Consider the following 19,220-nt stretch of genomic DNA (forward strand, 5'->3'; position numbering starts at 1 on the left):
GCTCGATGGAGAATATATGTGTTTAATTTAAATTTTGGAAAATTAAAAATTCTTTTTTTAGTTTTAAGGGTATTATGCTTTTTTTTAGAGAACTAATGTTCTTTTGAATCTATATATGTTAGTTAATTTAAATATACACATTTTATGAATATCAGACATATTTTTATATAAAGTGATGTAAATAATAAAAATATAATATTAATGATAAAAAATGTTATAAAATTTTAATTAAAATATCATGAACGGAAAGAGAATATATTAACGATCAATCATCATCCGACAAATAAATGCCATGCATAAATTATCTTGAAAAGAAAAAACCCAAGCCATCCTCAAAAGTCCAACATACTATTCGGGGCTATCTCTATTCTGTCACTCATGTGGACTAAACGTCAAGAGAGAGAGGACAATTACACATCATCTCTCCCAAGGCCCAATATAAAAAGTAATCTCAGTACTGTATCGAATGGTCCTCTTCTCGAAAAAAACTCATACTCGTTAGGTTTTTGATGACTAATTTGAGCATCGAAAAGATTAGATCGAAAATTTTCTTGTAATATCGGTCTTAATGTATGTGACACCTTAGAGTCACCTTAAAGCCATTTCGAACACTCTTATATCTTCATGTTTGAACCATGTTAAATTAACTTAAATATTGATGATGAAATCTAACTAGCTCGTTTGTCAAGCATGACACATGTTTAGCATCTTGTGCTTATTATCGATTGTCTTTATATATTACATAAAAAAAACATTAGCATGGATGTCATTTTCTTTTAAAATATGAAAATCCACATGTATAATATTTCAAGCAACCAAACATTATAATATTTCAAGTGAATCATATTGAATATGTGGACCACGTCAGATTTGTTTAATCTCATGTAGTCTTAAAGCAACTTTGCAGTCCAATGCATGATTCACATGCAAGCAATAGGAGGAGACATGATCTCTGCCATTTGACACCACATGGAGTATACCAATTCTTCCAGAAAGCTCTTAGCACCACTGCACCATCCCATCTGTTGCTGTGATGCTTCAGGATAGAATATTTAGCCTCACAAAATACCACTATGAACATAGCAAAAATATTTTGTAGCTGATGTCATCTTCATGGCACTCAAAATTAATAATCCTACCAACAAACAATCATAGTTTATGACCCATATATATTATATCAAATAGAGGTAGATCCTAACACTTACACTTTCTTCATGTGCTTCACAGCTGATAATGTATCCATCTCACTGGAATAAGAGTTTTTTTTATTGATTTTATAAGAATAAGAAACATATATATATATATATATATATATATATATATATATATAAACAGTATTTAGGGAAGATCAGTTGTACAAATTATTTCTTTATTAACATAATTAACAAAATATAAAGAGAAAAAGATTTGTATACCAGTAGTATTAAAAGTATATGAAGTCAAGTTAATATTTTTTATATTGGTAAAATTCCATGATTTCCATATATCTATATATATATATTTCTAAATAAATAAGTACTTAAAATTGTTATGAAAATTTAGGGAAACATTAAACCCGTTCTCACCCGATGGCATTCGTCCTCGATAACCGCCCTCGCACATTGAACGGTGGCTGACCGATCCATTTGATCGGACGGCTCTTATCGATCCATCATCACGACTGTGTGTGTGTCTCTCTCTCATAAGGAGCAAATCCGCACCCGCTTGCTCTCCCCGATAAATAAATAAGCACCACCTCGCCTTCCCTCCCCCTCCCCCATCTCCGATCGAGAGACAGGCTTCCGATGGCAGCAGCTCCGCCGTTCCCACAGGAACCCTAAGAGACCAGAGACGTTAAGCCCCAGATCAGATCCATCTCCCACCACTCCGTGGGATGTGGCGCCCGATGGGATCCCGAGGCTGCGCCATGGACGTCCTCGGAAGCGCCAGCTGCGTCGTGGCGTGCCTCCTCGGCGGGCTGCTCCTCGCGCTCTCCCTCCTCTCGCCGCCGCTCTCCGGGGCGCGGCTGCCTGGGATCCGGCGGAGGCGGAGGAAGCCCGTCCGGGTCTACATGGACGGCTGCTTCGACATGATGCACTATGGACACTGCAACGCCCTGCGGCAGGCTCAGGCGCTCGGAGACCAGCTTGTTGTCGGGGTTGTCAGTGACCACGAGATCACGGCTAACAAGGGGCCTCCCGTCATTCCTCTCCACGAGAGGTATGTAGATCTTCTTATGGATTTCTTGAGAAGTTCCTTTTAGGTTTCGTTGCCTTTTGTTCTTTTAATCTTTCTTTCCAACTTTGGTAGGTTTGTAGTAGTTATTTATTTCTATGGTTTCCATTATTCAATGAATTGTCATCACTTATTCTTCCTGCCATTAATTTTGTTAATCATAAAAACTTTAATTTTTTTGGTTAGCTATGCGCTTTCATATTGTTTTTTTTTTCCCACATCTCATTGTGAACTACATACAATTAATGACAATCTCTAACTTGAGTTTGACGGAGTCCTTTGGTCACTGGTCAACGCAATCTAATTGCTCATATGTTCTCTCATTAAGAAAAAAGTCTTTGATGTCATAAACTCAATCTTAAGCACATCTATTTTCTTTTTAAATATACAATGCCTGATTTTTTTTTTTGGGGATTCTTTGATTGTTCACTGGCTTTTTTTACTTTTGCAATTAGTTACGATATGCTAAATTTTCGTTCGCTGATTGGTTTTGCATGATACTCACCTCTAAAATTCTTTAGTATTTAATTTGGATATTCTTGAATGCGTGTCATCACCTTTTGAGCACCTGATATGGATGACCAGTTTATATATGTTGCTACCATTCTCTGTTAATATTAATATGCCAGAATCCCTACCACGCTGCCCTTTGAAACTTGTGAGATGAGACCAACTTTATGAATCTTTACATTACTGCTCCTGATATTGACTGATGTTCCTGACATTGCAAACTATTGATAGAAACTTTTATTCTTTCTCTAGTTTTTGGCATTCCAGTTCCATACCTCTCTTACCTGAGTTTTTCACTCACATACTTCTTGCATAATTTTAATATTTTCTAGAACTCACTTTTGGTCTGATCATCTTGTCACATCTTCTAATACATATTTTAATGCTAAAATTTTATCCAACTTTCTTCACCTTTACAACAATGTCCTTATCTAGGGCTATCAATCTCCCTATATATTTACCCATCAACTTAATTTCATATAAATAAGCTATGTTGATTCACCTTCTATTCATCATCTTCATTTATTTTAACCCATTCTTTGAAAGTAATTCCATATTCCAAGTTGTTTTTCTAATGGTATGACTCGAGGATAATTTCTGTACTCACACTGGTCTTAACTCAGTACTGGAACCATTGTATCTTTTGTATAACATATGGGTGCTGATGTAATTGATTACTTTCAATTGATCTCTTAGCCGACCCTTTACATTTGAAGGCACTCAGATAGTGAAGATGCTTCATGCCATTTTCCGATGAGGACCTAGCCCTGCAATAAAGTCATGATAGAGTTGTGCTCATAAGATCTGAGAATTTTTTTTTTTTGTTAGTTGTTGACTGCCTAATGCAATCCTCCTTTTATGGCACTTGGTACTAAACAGAGAAGCAGTGGTCACTGATCCCTGATAGTTGGATTTCAAATTAACTAGTGATTTTACCTAAATAGAGTTTAATGACATGGAAGGATGCATGTAGCTGCCACCAAATAGTTGGGAACAACATCATTGTGGTTTTCTCCTGACAATCGAATGAAATGATCAATCTTTTTGTGAGCCTGAAAGTTGAATGCAATTGGGCACTTTTTCATGAATATTGTGTGAGATATCATTGACATTTTTCCCCTGAAATTATATTTCATAATGATCATTATTAAGTCATGAGTGTAGTATCACCCCTAGTGAAATCTCTGTAAATGCATAGATGATAATGTACATGTGGACACAAGACTTGTTTCTACGTTCAGCTCTTAACTAGTCGGCCTTGTATAGAATTCTTTCTTCACTTAAGATTTTCAAAAAATCAATGCATCTTCTTATCTATACAACACTGCATAATCTATAAGTATGTTGCTTTGAGTTAGACACCGCATAACATCCAATTATATAATTGGTAATTTGAATTGGATATGATAAGTAGCAATTGTCTTCTTCTTTAATGTTTTGGCCTCGTAATTAATTGAGCACAAAACAGTAACAAGCTTGTCGCTTATTTCTTTATATTTTTCATAACTCAAATTATGACTTTAGTTTTAAAAATGACATTTAATGGCCTCAGCTAACTATATTATTCTCCATGTAATTATTTTATGTTTCATCCTTTTGGTAGGATGTTAATGGTAGGTGCAGTGAAGTGGGTTGATGAGGTCATTCCAGATGCTCCTTATGCAATCACTGAAGAATTCATGAATAAGCTATTCACCGAATACAACATAGATTACATAATCCATGGGGATGATCCTTGTCTGCTGCCAGATGGTACTGATGCATATGCCCTGGCCAAGAAAGCTGGTCGCTATAAGCAAATAAAAAGAACCGAAGGAGTGTCAAGCACTGATATTGTTGGTAGTCATCCTGCTCTAGCTCTTGCTTTTCTGTCTATGTTCATCCTTAATCTGCAATCAGGCATATCAAAATTGAAAATACAATCTGTTTAGTACTTGGGATGATTCAGTTGTGGTATTAGCATGAAGGATTCAAATTTCATGATATGACAAGTTTCACTCTAAATAGTGTATATGATATGTCAATTTAATCCACGTGAAAGACCTCTTCCTAAAAGTAAATGCACCTATTTGGTAACAAATAACATTTGCATACCTCACTTTCATAACTTGGTAAGTATCTGGACCACAGCTTATTTTTCTTTTGTCATGTTGGTCAAATTCTTAATCAAAATTTGGAAACTTATTAACATTATTCTATTATTTAATTTAGTGTTTGGTCTGCTTTGGAGTATTATATACTTTAACTCATGCAGTTGGGATAAACAGGTCGCATGCTTCTTTGTGTAAGGGAGAGATCACTTGGTGGTAGTCATAATCATGCTTCTTTGCAAAGGCAGTTCAGCCATGGGCACAGCCAGAAAGTCAATGATGTGGGGTTTGGCACTGGAACTCGGATATCCCATTTCTTGCCTACATCTAGGCGAATAGTGCAATTTTCAAATGGCAAGGTAAATTCATTGAGGACTTTTGAAGTTACAATTACATAATTAATCATACTAATTTATATTATTTGTTTAGTGTATTTTTCCTGATTGATGTAAAGTTCATTTTCTTGACGTTCTTTTTTGTTGAAGGCAATAAATAGACTTCTACAGTTTGAGATTTGGTTATGATCTCTTGGAAGCATGTATTTGCAGTCCTAATAAAGTAATAATACTTAATGCAGTTGTTAAAATTCATGTAGCACAGTACATTTGATATAACAATTCATAGTGTCATATTACAAAGTCGTCCTTGTCATTTTGTTTTTCTTTGTTTGAAGGTCAAACAAGGTCATTTTCTTGCATTCATCATACCTTTCTGAGATGACTAAACTACTGATAATAATGAGTCCAGCAGCTACTTTGACAAATCCAATATGGGAGAAGGATCAACTTCTAAGTATGAAAATTGTATCCAAGGGCAAGCATATGTGATTTTTTTGTATATGAGCAACAAGGAAAATATCTCGAACCTGATACTTGAAACTTTCGTTAAGGCCTTCTTTTAGCACCTTTGCCCTTGCCTTTCCTATGACATTCTGTGTATATGGTGGAAAGTCTATATGTTTTCTATTTCCTTATTTCCTGATCATTCTCTGTTTTTCGAACTGATAATTACTTCTCCTTTGATTTTTTGTGTTTTATTAAATTAATTGTTCAATGAGCATGCGTGCATTACTTCATTTAATCTTGTCCACACATCTGCTGAAATTTTCAAAGTAACTCTGTTGCTGCATGTTGAGCAGCAATGTGTTTATACATCAATATCATGTCTTTCACATAGAACTTGTTTTGGCCATTTTGTGTTCATCACTCAGTATCATGATCATGTATTTGTGTCTGACCATTCATTAAGCAGTAGAAAAGTTGAGCTCAGAGAAATTTCAGGGATAAGTGTTCTGTTGTAGATGGATAATTGTCAGTTAAAAGCATTGTTTTGAACTCATGGAGGAGTAATGTATTCTTGTGGTGGTGTTTTAAAGTTCAAAAAATTGTATTTTTCCATATAATCATTGTAAGGTCTAAGCACTTTTTAATTATATTATTTTATAATTGATATAATTGCACAAAAAAAATCTTGACTACCCATGTTTTCTTTGTGCATGGTTTGTGCTACTGGCTTATTAATTTGTAGGCTTTTGTTTGTTTTACAGTTCGAACATGTTGTCATTCTTATCTAATTCACTGCCACTATTTTCATACAGGGTCCAGGCCCTAATGCTCGGATAGTGTATATAGATGGTGCATTTGATTTGTTCCATGCTGGGCACGTGGAGGTATACTATAGCTTTATTTTCTCCCTGTTCTCTTCTCTCTGAAAAATACATTTGGATTATATGACAAAACCAGAATTCATTGGGAAAATGGATTTTTATATCAGTTGCTCTGGTTTTCCTTGCTTCAGTCGGTTATTTACTCCTCATAAATGATTCTCCTTTTTATGATCTAACCCTTTGTCATGCCCACTTCTGGAATATGCCTCTCCATCAGTTTTATATATTTTTGGCTGCTTCTTGGCTTTTGCATATAGATTTTGCTCTAGCTTATGGCTGCTAACTTCTTACATGTGAAAATAGATTAGATTGAAGATTTTATTGTCTTGGTCTTAATTACCTATGTTTCATCAATTTTCTTGCCACTCTTTTTCCAATTTTCAGCTAATTGAGCTTGATTTTCCTTCATATTTGTACTTTGGTTCTTGTTACCATAGTCCTTACAAGCTCAGGATTTACTAGATCCAAGTTCTCCTGGAGTCTAAGCCTAGATACTGGTTCAGATGTTTAGCTTAGTTGAGTAAGGGACTTCAATGTTAAAAATAAATGAAAAATGTTTTCAAAGATGGAAAGGAGGCAGCAGCAAAGGCAGCACCAGTAAAGAGGAGGGTAGCAAACAAAAAACAGATTTTTGGTATTGACAACAATTGCAATTTTTTTAGCTTCTTGCTGTTTGAATATTTGGTCTAAGAATTCCAATTGGGTTGTTAATATTTAAATAACAGAAGACAAAAATGATTCTAGGTAGGTAGATTATGAAGTTCCTCGGAAACAAAGGGAGTGTTATTGGTAGAAAAGGAAGAAGCCTAAGATGATGGAAAAAGAAAACATTAGAGGTAGCATCTACAAGATCAGAGAATATATTTATGTAGGAAAAAAGCGAAGAGAGGAAGCAAAAGGGGAATTTGGCTGCAGGAGGAGAGATAGAAAAAGAGAATGAGATATTACAATTAAGCAAGAGAGTGTAGAAAGAAGAACCTGATGATGTGAAACCTGGCCATCAGATCTTTATCCCCTTTTCTCTTTAGGGAAATCTTCGTAAAGCATCTTCCATTCTTTCCATTTTTTAACAAATAAAACTTTAAAAAGAATAACTGAGACTTCTAATTCTTTTAACAAAAGTCTAAATCTAAATAATTGCATGACATATAATTTAATTAGTGATAAATATGGAGTTGTGTAAAAAAAATGTATGGCATAATATATGTATTCTCTGTAGGTGATCGGGACTTTCAAAAAGGTGCTAGTGATGCTTAGCCCTACAGTCTGTACCTCAGTAAAACCTATATGCTTTAACAAAACCGTGACCAATGACTAAATTTAGGTGTGTCTGGCTTCTAGCAAAGGCTACTTTGATTGCTAGTGATCATATATATGTCTAGGATTATATAACAGTGAAAATTTTCATTTGGCTGCAAAGCTACTACTCTTGCTTCAAGCTTACTTAAGGCCATTCTTATCCCTGAACTAATTTTTTAGGAACTCATTCTTTTGTGGAGGGTGGCAGAAGTAACAAATGAAGAAGGTAGACAAATAAAAAAGAGGTAAGAAGAACAGTACAACAGACTAAGAGAGTGAGGTAAAAAGAATCTGATTGGTGTGTACCTTTTGATCACCAACTCGCAGATCCTTTTCTGCTTCCAATAGCAGGAAACCATCTCATATATCATTTTGCCTTGTTTTGGTTCTCAATCAATGGAATTCTTAACATCTTTCATAAGCAGATTTGCGCTGAATAGGTGCACCACTTAGAATCAATAGTTAGTAATAACTAATAAGTCTTGCTGTGTAGACACTAATTACTTCTGAGAAACCTCAAAAGCTGTGCAGTTTTGTCATGCCTGTAAGTCTTGATTATTCATGGGTCAAATTCTAAACCTTGTTAAGTCTTTCTAATATATCTGATTACACTGCTTCATCATACTACCATATTGGCAATCTTAACCGTCTGATGTTTAACTCTAGTTCAAGTTAAAATACTCAATACTTGAAGTTGAAAAGTTCTGTCAAAACATATTGTTATGTAATAAAGTCACTGAGAAACCAGTGGTAGAAATTAACAAGTTAATATTGTGAATTATGACTTTGCTGAAATACTCTCTCTTAAAGGTGTCCTGTAGTTTGAGTGCTTCATAGTAAATCTTGTTGCACTGAAAAATACTTTGCTCTTGCTTCCAGGTTACTTGGGCATTGTGTTTTCTGAATTAACTTTTAATATTCCCCATCTGCTGTATCATTTATCCAGTTGTAGCACCATGAAGTTTTCAGTCATATTTTTCTTCTAAATTATTGTTTGCAAATTTATTGATAGTTTTTCCTGGCCTTGGTTTTGAGATGAACTTTCTATTTGTGCTTTATAAAGTTTTTGTCATTGCTCTCATTGCTTTCCTACCAATGATTAATGTCAATTTTGTGTACAGGTACTACGGCTTGCTAGAGAACTTGGAGATTTTCTACTTGTCGGAATTCATACTGATCAGACAATTAGGTTTCTTTCTCACTTTTCGATTCCTATCTTTATCAATTTCTTCGTTTTTTTTTTTCTAAATTGTTATTCCTATATATCTCTCATTCTAAATTGTTAGTTCACTAATCCTCTTTTTTTCAGAGAATAGATAATTCATATTTTGTTACCATGTGCAGTGCTACTCAAGGACCCCATCGTCCAATCATGAATCTCCATGAGAGAAGCTTGAGTGTCTTGGCCTGTCGTTATGCAGATGAAGTGATTATTGGTGCCCCTTGGGAAGTTTCAAAAGATATGGTAGGTAAAACATGCATTTATATTTTATGATCTTAATTTCTTAGAAGAGGAAAACAATTGTTGCATGCTCATGTTAAAAGATATGATGAAGTGAAGTCTTAGCATAAATCACCATGAGTTTCACTTTTCTTGAATGAATTTCAAATCTCAGTAATCTTAGTAGCTTAAAAGAGGCTGCAAGTTTTTGGCTAAGTGCATCTTGATAGGGTAGTTGTGTTTCTTAGCATTTTATCTTCCATTAGTAACTGACATAGTTCTCAGAAGTTGCGTGGTTTCTTGGAAAAAAATATACTTGCAAATTTTTTCCTGAATAAATATTCTAATTTGTGTTGTTTACCTTATTAAAATGTTCATTGATGTCGAGGAATTTGAAGTGCTTGGTTTCTTTGGCAATCCACTTCATAAACAAATTAACTTGCACTTGGTTGTCAGGGGTGAGCGCTGCCTGTTTATTCTGAGCTTTGATGAAGCCTTATGTTTAATGGATGTTGATATCTTTTTGGAAATATTTTTGTTCAATCATAAATCAAAATTTGTCCTTTAGAACGCCAAGAATATTCTTGTACCTGTACTAATGTGCTAAAGCATAATCATGTCTTGATCTTTATTCGAATACCCATGATGCTGGAATGTTTATTTTAGTTTTTCAATTTTGAAATCATGGTTGTACCTGTTGGCATTTTAGTCTTCTGTTAGACCATTTTGTTTAGGAGCTATCTCACTATCAACTATGTTTTTTATTTTTTGTGCAAGGCTACTGTGACTCCCATCTCACTGCACACTTTGTAACAGAGGGGATGTCTACTAGTCTTAGTTTGTGCAATAGCAACTTTTTTTAAGGTTTCTTTGTAAAAGGGTTCTCTTTGAGATTTGGATTTCCAATCCGATTGTAATTGATAAGTTCAGGTTTTTATTCTGGTTAACCATTCTTACATCTTGAAGCTTTTAATAAGATGTTCTGTGCTCTAGACATGGTTTAAAATACTGATCAAACAGATAAATACTGACTCGCTTGCCATTCTGACCAAGCACAGCTAAATGGACCATACTGTTTGGTTTCACTCAACATATCAAATTTATTTATTTTTCCAACGGTACCAAGTAGTACAGTCTTCTTATGACTCAGTATCTCAATACCATATCAGTCAGTCGTACAGGTTGTTGAAACCAGTCTTGATTGGTATTGAAAACCTCGGGTCTAGAAGTAATTTTAATTTCAATTTGTGTTGAGTGTTGACTTAAGGGCAGGTTTCTTAACTTCCAAAAAGCACTTTCTTCTTCGTTTAAGTTTGTTTGAGCCACTTGCTTTTGATTACATGAATATTTGAATTTGTGAATGAGCTATTTATTGGATCCATCCATATGCTTACCATTGGTATTTCTCCTACATAAGGTGACATTTCTTATTTGCCTGTTAGACTAACTTTGGTATTTCCACTTTTATGAGTTTACAGATTACTACCTTTAACATCTCCTTGGTTGTTCACGGTACAGTAGCTGAATATATGGATTTTTCAAAGGTACCTTGCTGATTTTTGGATCATATAATATCGCAAAAATGTGAATAACCAGATTAAGTATATTACTGCCTGACTAACTTTACAGGAAGAGTCGAACCCATATGCTGTTCCAATGGCTATGGGAATTTATAAGCAGTTGAATAGTCCGCTGGACATCACGACTAGTACAATCATCAAGAGGATCGTTTCAAATCATGAAGCATATCAGGTAATTTCAGACAAGGTTTCAGATCTCGAATATTTACCTTCGTGTTCAAGTACCAACATTATAACACAGCGTGGATACCAGTAGAATATGATTAATTATTATTATTATTTAATTAAATGATACCAGGCAGTATAGGCCAATATGTCGGCCATACAAGTACAGAACCTGTAGGTTATCATAACTTGTTTAGACTTTATTCAAAATTTAAATTGTTGCTTTCAATTTTTTATACTATTAATGATGGTTATGTTTATTGTGTTCATTACCTTGTATCATTTAACATCAATCTTTGTGAAGTGAGATCCATATTTATTTATTTTTTAGTAGTTAAATAGTTTGCCTTTGGCACATCATTCAATATATAAATTTGACTAGTTACAAAAACATGGCATGGACAATAGATAATTTATTCTATAAGTGGTGGCTACTGCTGATGCTTGATTTTCGTGCGTATGTGCTGATACTTAGTATCAAGTGGATTGAGACCGGATAAAGTTTTACTTTTGATTCATAAAATGCAGCCCAACGTCATTTAGAGGGTAAACATTACGGTTCAAGCATTTATGTCACATTCCCAAGATCAAACTAAGGCTCGTTGTTTTAAATGGTCTTCTGACCCTACTTTAATTTTGTGGATATTATGTGAGAATCCTTTCTTTATCATTCGAGTGATTAAATGGTGGCAGCTTTGCATTATGCAGAAACGAAATGAGAAGAAGGAAGCCAGTGAAAAGAGGTATTATGAGACCAAAACCTACGTGTCTGGAGATTGATTCCCGGGAAGTCAACAGGAACTATTATTTCATGAATCCTCACATTTCTAACTCCTGCAGCGAGTGCTGGTTTAAATATTGAGCCAACGATAATTAGTTCAGGTCTTCATTGGCATTGTATTTTTTCAGATGATAGGCTGGAAGTTTGCTGGTTATACAACTAGCATCCAGTGAAGGTCTATCGAATTTTCTTGTTTTATTCAACTTGTCTAATTTTTTCTTGTTGTTGCACCCTGTAATTTGAGTTCCAGTTGTTTTGTAATTGAGATTTTTTTTAGATTATATATATATTTTCTGTTTTCCTTAGCTTGAGCAGAAGCAGCATTTTGTCATGATGTTTTCCATTTTCTTTTCTGTTGTTGAGGCGTTTTTTGATGGATGAAGCATAATATGAACAATCATAATATAAAAAAATAATAATTTTGATTGATTAAGAACCATTTTCTTATTTATATTTATATATATGGTGATTTTTCTTGTTGTTTGTTTGTATAATCATAGAAGTTTTCAGATATTATGAAGGGGTTAATTATAGATTATTTTTTGTATCCTCATTCTTATATTTTCAAAAATTATACTAAGAAATATTTATCTCTGTTGTTTCTCATATCGTCGATTTTATTGATAAAAATTTTGTAAAATTTATTACTGAACACGTGTTGACTCTATTTTAATCTACCACGAGGTGAAATGAAGTTAAATATTATATTTTTGTAAATATATGGATCTTAATATAATTTTTGAATATATAAATATCAAAATACTAAAGATAACTAATTATAGAAGCTAATATGTAATTAGTCTTCATGTCATTAAGGATAATTGAGTAATGTTTCTCTTATTTGATTTGACGATGATGATTGACTCTAAAATCTTGCTATCAATAATAAAAATCGTTTACTCTTTGAACAAGTTGGTTAAATCACATCATCAAAAATTGATTTCTCTGTTGTTGTTCGATGTTCGGTGATCATTTGCACGTGAGTTGATCAGCCGAGACTATCTCAAGTCTGATCTGCATGAGGAACTCTGGTCCCACCGGAACTCTTGATCGCTCGATGTGGTGTCTAAGTTCGAGACATCTTTTCCTACGCCAAAATCAAGTGTCGTAGGGAGGGGAACCCCTTGTGGTACCTCCGAGTTCAGCTGTATGTTTATAAAGAAGAAAGTGTCAGACCTTGATAACTATGCTCATTATTACCCTTTTTTTATAGTCATTTTTTTCTGTTATTTTTTATTTGAATTCTTTAGACATGGTATATTTATCAATCGAGAGATCATAAATGATAGAGCATATTATGGATCTCGACACGTGAGCATGCTCGGCAACCACGCCAACGCAAACATGAAACCTCAAGATGAAGATGGGATGCCTGGCAATCACGTCAGTGCAAACATGGAACCTCGGGACGAAGATGGGATGCCATGTCGAACGTGCCACCACAGACTCAAGACGATGGTCACCCCCCTCCCATGCTATCTAGAGCCACACGAGTTAGCACCATCCTGGAGAAGGCTACTCTGGAAAGCTCGGGACGACACCGCGCAGCGCCATTCTACACATATCGAGCGACGGTCATCCCGAAGGTACGAACTCGTCGCTCCGAGAGTCAGTCGTCACACGCAGATTGTGTACGATCGACCCTCAGGCACTATAATAAAAGCCCTCAGCCAGCATCTAGTAAGGAGCGACGCAAGCTTTCTACAAAAGTCCACTGACTTGATCGTTGGAAGGGCTTAAGTCGGGAAACCCCTCCCATCCCAACTTAGGCCAACGTGCAAGAACCCAACGAAGGACGAAACAAAGCGCGCCCACCGAAGAGGCTCATCCAGAACCAACCACGGGCTCAGCCAATTCCCGACGAAGGCTTGATTACTAGGAGGATCCTGGACATCGATAGTCGGATCGAGTCGTACTGACTCCTCGACCACAGCGTAAAGGTTCACCAACAATAAATACGTAGGTAATATAGCGAGTTTGCACATTTACCATGTTTGTTTGCACATTTACACATTAATAGGAAGCAATGAAATGATTTGATATATATTCTTCTTAACACTATCCTCATGTGGCCGGCAGACAAGTTCAAACTCAACACGTGCAACTTGAAATGATCCCAGGATATGTGGCTCGGATAAATCTTTTACTAATACTTTGCAAACTAAAAATTCAAGATAATAAATAAGATATGATCCATCGATCGATACAAAGAATTGAGTTATACGCAAACTCATTTAATACTTCAAATTTTATTTTATGCTAAAAAAGACTAAAAATAGTCTCATTGTCATTCTTTTCCTGCGCATCACACATGATTTTTCCTTTCTTCTGGTAGTTCCAATGACCTGTCAATGAATGGCATCACACAGTCTCACGGCGTTGCCAAAACCATGTCGGGGTGGTGCAAAGTCACACTCCGAAAGCCCCACTCTCTACGCTGATGGCTCTAATATCGCATGGTTTTTGTAGGGGGCAGTCTCTCTCGAGGTCCCCCTTAATTGTTGCTTCTGTCACTGGGAATCCCGTCTCCTTTTGCTCCACCTTCTTCTCTTTTGATGGTCTCCACACAGCTTACAAGTGGTGGCATTACTTCCCATACGATTTCAGAGAAGATAGGAAAGAACTGCTGATCCCATGCAGCAAACCAAATTAATTCTGGCATCCAATATACGAGGGGAGAGCATAAGGAAGAGAATTACACGATTATCTCAATCTATGAGTAAGAACGCTATTTGTGACAATTATTTTGGTATTTGAGGTTGCTGGTAATCTCGAAAACTCAAGTCCTAATACGAAAGCTCAATCTATATTGACTCTAACATCCTTTCTCACATGCAAGTCAATCTCCCTAGTAATCACAATATTTTCTTTCTCTTCTTCCTCCTTTGCACTGTCTCTCATCTTCTAGGGTTGAGAAATGAACAAAGTGTGTTTAAACCTGCAGCTAAAGGAAGACACATCCATGATAGTGTCATCTTGTCAGCTTGCGTTGGCTTGCCATGTGAGTGTCTCCTGAGGAGGTGGTGTGCCCATCTGGTGCAGGGCCAAGCTTGTGAGCTGTAGTCATCTCCATGCCCCTACCTTGCCTTCTTGTTAGAGAACCAAATCTGTGTTTGATGAGGACCTTTCTTCAAGGATGTGCCAAAGCATCATTGGCACTGCCAAGTGGTTGGAAACCACATTGTTTGTCATGTACTTCTGTCCCCTCCATGGGAGATCTCCAATGTGTTATGTTCTTGTTGCCAAGCCACTGCAAAATTTAGTGTACTTGGCATTCATTGCCTCTCTCTACTCTTCTAAGGAACCTAATTGTTGAAGCTGTATTGGTTGTTCACCAGAAACATCAAGTGCTTGCTTAACAGTACATTTATTAGAAGCTCAAGTTGTCATCTTTTGTCTTAGCAGTGGTCAATTACCTAATAATTCTGTCACTAGAGGAAGCCTTGCACTCGACTTTTCTCATAAATATTTGATAATGACTTTTATTGGATTTGACTAATCTAAGAATTTTATTTTGCTCATAAGAAAAAAACATATCCCGTCGTAAGATCGGTATTAAGGAAGTACAAATATTTCAAATGATAAAAATATTTATGATACTTTAACTAGAATATCGGATCAAGATATTAGTGGAAAGGGAAAAAAGAAAAGTACCTCTTGGGAAACATATAGATAGTTTGGATAATCATTGACATTTAATGGATAATTATTTCATACTCAATAATTTTATCGAGTTATTAGATGTGGAGAGTCATTCAAACCATCATGTTGTGAATGACAATATGGGTGACGAAGCTCCACTATAGACACATCATGTTGATTGAGCATTTAACATGGAGTTAAGCTGTTAGTGATATGACATGACACCTAATGTACACATGTTATTTTTTCTGATATCACTTATAATTAGAGAGAGAGAGAGATATCATCATAGATCAAAGTGAATAATGAAATAATCTTACAACTTTGACGATTTGATGATTCTTCTTATGTTGAAAATTTTGTGAAACTTATCATATGTTATTAGAAAAATATATTGGTACCCAATCATTTATAATAATCCACAACGAACATTTATATTAGTCTCATCGAAACATTTGAATGGTTAGTATATTACGTATGAGCGTCTTATACCTATAAGCAATAAAAATCTCCTAAAACAAAATCCAAGTATTTAATATAATTAATTATAGATTAATAAATATTTTTACTTAAATTTCTAGAGATATAATGTTAATATTCACAAATAAAAAAATAGAAACTTATGCAACCAAAGTATAAAATCTAAGGGTAGGATTCGCTCAAATCTAGAGATAGATCCAATTATTATCATATATATATATATATATATATATATATATATATATATATATTTATATTTATATTTATATTTATATATGTATCCTACCAACTACAATTCCCTAATGCCGCCCAAAAGATCGATATATATTGAGTCACTTTCAACCCCGCAAGTGCCCAACAAAACTATATAAATTACATGATATTAAATCGAATCAGTATATTATACACTTCTAATCATAGCTCGAGTTAATGATCATTCTCCCAACCAATATTACCTGCGGCAGTAATTGGACACTATCCTTCCCGGGGGCGTTTTCGTCCATGCGTCATATATATATGTATGAGGTCTTCCTTCCACCATAGCTATATCCTCTCTCTCTCTCTCTCTCTCTCTCTCTGTGAACGCCGCGGGATAATGACGAAGGTCCACCCGAGCAACACAATCCCGGATCTCGAGTTCCCGGAACCCGCCGGCGCCCGGCGGAAGGATTCGAACACTGTGGTCTTGACGGTGTGGCGGAAGTCCCTACTGTTCAGTTGCAGCGGGTTCACGGTCTTTGACGCCGAGGGGAACTTGGTCTTCCGAGTCGATAACTATGGCTCGGGGAGCACGGGGGAGATCGTCCTCATGGATGCCGCCGGGAAGCCATTACTCACCATCCGCCGAAAGGTACGTAGAAATGGGCCGATGAGCTTGCTGTAAGATAAGCGTCGGAAGATAGCACGGGTTACTGAGTCGTTCGCCCTGGTTTTTTGAGTGCAGAAGCTGAGTTTCGGGGCGACCTGGGTGATATATGACGGAGAGGATGTCGTCGACCCTCTCTTCTCCGTCAAGAAGCACTCGAACCTCCTCCACTCCAAGGTCCTCGCTCACGTGACCTTCCCGTGCCGCCGCCGCCGCCACCGGGGTGGCTGCGGCGCTGGATACGAGGTCGAAGGGTCGTACTCGCGGCGGAGCTGCACCGTCTACGACGAGATGCGGCGGAGTGTGGCGGAGATCCGGCGGAAGGAGGCCGTAGGAGGCGTGGCCTTCGGCGGCGACGTCTTCCGCCTCGTGGTCCATGCAGACGTCGACACGTGTCTGGCGATGGCCATCCTCATCGTCCTCGATCAGATGTTCGGATCAAGAGTGTCTCTGATCGACGGCTGAGATCTCGAGTTCGGACGGACCCCTCTCTTCTCCCTTCCTGGCTTGCATGATTGGATGCGTGCCATTTCAAGTTCTTTTTCTTGTTCTTTTCCCCCTTTTTTTGAGGCCTTTTCTTAGATCGCAAACTAACACAAGGCAAGAAGAACAGAGTGTATAGAGTTTCATTCCAATAAAACATCACTTCTGATATGTAGATTTTATATGACAAGAGACTCTACCAAATTTTTGACCAACAACAAAAACATGTTGCAAAGAATAAAAGTTAAAAAAAATTATTAAAAAAATTATTAAAAAAATATTAAAAAAATTTATTAAAAAAATTTTATTAAAGAAACTTTAGATTGAATACATTAATATGTTTATCTTTTATTTATACTGATTAGGATGAAGGATTTCCCTCAGTAAAGAGATTTCCTCGTATAGTTGAAGAAATCTTATCTGTTATTAAAACCCTCCTTATGGTATGTAAAGATCCCAAACGAAGAAACATTTATGTTTCGACAAAAATGGGCATTGCAAATTTAGATATAGTGGTTAAAAATTAAAGCATGAGTATTTCTCTAAGCAGATTTAGTTTATGACAAAAACATCATAAACTGCCGCTTAAAATGATCTCATGCCTTATCTTTCTTCTTTGTTCATTTAACGAAGGAGTTACTTAACCACGTTAAATATCATACCAATTTTTTAGTCCATCTTTTATTGTTGATTTGATTTTTTTGGTTTTTGAATGTCTTCTCTCTCCTCGACACAATTAAACATTTGTCTAAAAGTTTCATAACATTTTTGTGTTAGTTTATATATATATGTATATATATGTATATATATATATATTTATACATATATATACATATACATATGAATGTGTGTGTGTATATATATATATATATATATCATTATTTTTACAAAACAAGAAGGTTGAGTTTGAATATTTCAGATAAGAAAAAAAAAGGGGAAAAGATTGGTGGAGTATTAAACATAAACTTTCGAGTTAAGTCCTCGCATAATTATAATTTTCTCCATGCTCTCAATCATTATGGTGGGATTTTAATGGACGACATAAAAAAAAAAAAAAAGTCCTAAGGTGATTACAATTTTCTTTGCCTATTCTTAGTATCATAGACCACGATCTATTTATATTTTTATGAGGATTAGAAGACAACATCATACACATATTTCAAGGCTCATGTATCTTTTCATCATGGTGTCACTTCCTAATAAAATATATAAAATTTAATTTATGTTTTCTATATTTTTTTGGTAGATAAAAGTATATTATCACATATTTCAAGGGTCATGTATCCTTTTTGGGCAATATTTTTTTAGCTCCACCAATTATTGTTCGTGAGATAAAAATAAAAACAAAAATTTCATTTTTCTTTCTCGACTTTAAATTGATTTCTCATGTCATCATCATTATTAAATCCAAAGTCATATATCAACTGCATCATATTTGTTCATGAAATTATATTTCATTTCAAACATATGATTAAAGGGTCATTGTAAATTCAAAATTCATGTTAATTTTATACAAACTATCTTATATAATTTCATAATCAATTTTTATTGAATCGCACACACTAAGTTTGTCATCATAAAAAAAAGATAATATCCTAATAATTATAGATAAAAGATTAAAATTTTAAAATTGTGGAAACATAGCATGCATCTTTAAGACCCATCAAATAAATCATCTTTAAATATATACAATAATTAACTATAACTATCTCCTAAGATTATTCCATGTAACGATGAATCTTTTGTTCTCCTATGATTTTATTAAGTTAAAATAAAATACTACTTATTATTAATAACATGAGCTTAAACATCAAGTACAATCCATCGAATATTAGAAAAAACTTCTAATACAAAACAAATGTCAGCTTATACCTTTCTCATTTGAAGCAAATTTTATAGTCCTTCACACATTTTTATTGCCACAAAAGTAATATTGTGCTATAATTTTTTTTAAAAGTTTGTCTAACATTTATAAACTCAATTGATTTATTTGGTAAATTATGC

The 19,220-nt window shown here is 35.2% G+C and overlaps 2 protein-coding genes across 2 annotated transcripts; both read left to right on the plus strand.

Annotated features, from left to right (window-relative positions):
• Window positions 1-1,724: 1,724 nt before the first annotated feature.
• Window positions 1,725-12,051, plus strand: LOC103971907 (ethanolamine-phosphate cytidylyltransferase). Its single transcript, XM_009386062.3, has 9 exons — window positions 1,725-2,199; window positions 4,328-4,563; window positions 4,992-5,173; window positions 6,412-6,483; window positions 8,901-8,968; window positions 9,124-9,244; window positions 10,699-10,764; window positions 10,850-10,972; window positions 11,674-12,051. The coding sequence occupies exons 1-9, from the start codon at window positions 1,874-1,876 to the stop codon at window positions 11,743-11,745; spliced, it is 1,266 nt and encodes a 421-aa protein (XP_009384337.2). The 5' UTR covers window positions 1,725-1,873; the 3' UTR covers window positions 11,746-12,051.
• Window positions 12,052-16,414: 4,363 nt separating this feature from the next.
• LOC103971908 (protein LURP-one-related 8-like) lies at window positions 16,415-17,387 on the plus strand. Its single transcript, XM_009386063.3, has 2 exons — window positions 16,415-16,718; window positions 16,812-17,387. Exons 1-2 carry the CDS (start codon window positions 16,464-16,466, stop codon window positions 17,196-17,198), a joined length of 642 nt encoding a protein of 213 aa, XP_009384338.2. The 5' UTR covers window positions 16,415-16,463; the 3' UTR covers window positions 17,199-17,387.
• The last annotated feature ends 1,833 nt before the right edge of the window (window positions 17,388-19,220 follow it).

Source organism: Musa acuminata, chromosome BXJ2-11 (assembly GCF_036884655.1).
Source record: "Musa acuminata AAA Group cultivar baxijiao chromosome BXJ2-11, Cavendish_Baxijiao_AAA, whole genome shotgun sequence".
Lineage (NCBI taxonomy): Eukaryota > Viridiplantae > Streptophyta > Magnoliopsida > Zingiberales > Musaceae > Musa > Musa acuminata.

What these genes read in the sequence shown, in the direction of transcription:
- LOC103971908 (XM_009386063.3), top strand. Translation starts at nt 16,464, where the DNA reads ATGACGAAGGTCCACCCGAGCAACACAATCCCGGATCTCGAGTTCCCG. An exon ending in TACTCACCATCCGCCGAAAG is followed by an intron (nt 16,719 to 16,811) that starts GTACGTAGAAAT and finishes TTTTGAGTGCAG; the next exon opens with AAGCTGAGTTTCGGGGCGAC.
- LOC103971907 (XM_009386062.3), top strand. Translation starts at nt 1,874, where the DNA reads ATGTGGCGCCCGATGGGATCCCGAGGCTGCGCCATGGACGTCCTCGGA. An exon ending in CATACTGATCAGACAATTAG is followed by an intron (nt 8,969 to 9,123) that starts GTTTCTTTCTCA and finishes TACCATGTGCAG; the next exon opens with TGCTACTCAAGGACCCCATC. An exon ending in AATATATGGATTTTTCAAAG is followed by an intron (nt 10,765 to 10,849) that starts GTACCTTGCTGA and finishes CTAACTTTACAG; the next exon opens with GAAGAGTCGAACCCATATGC.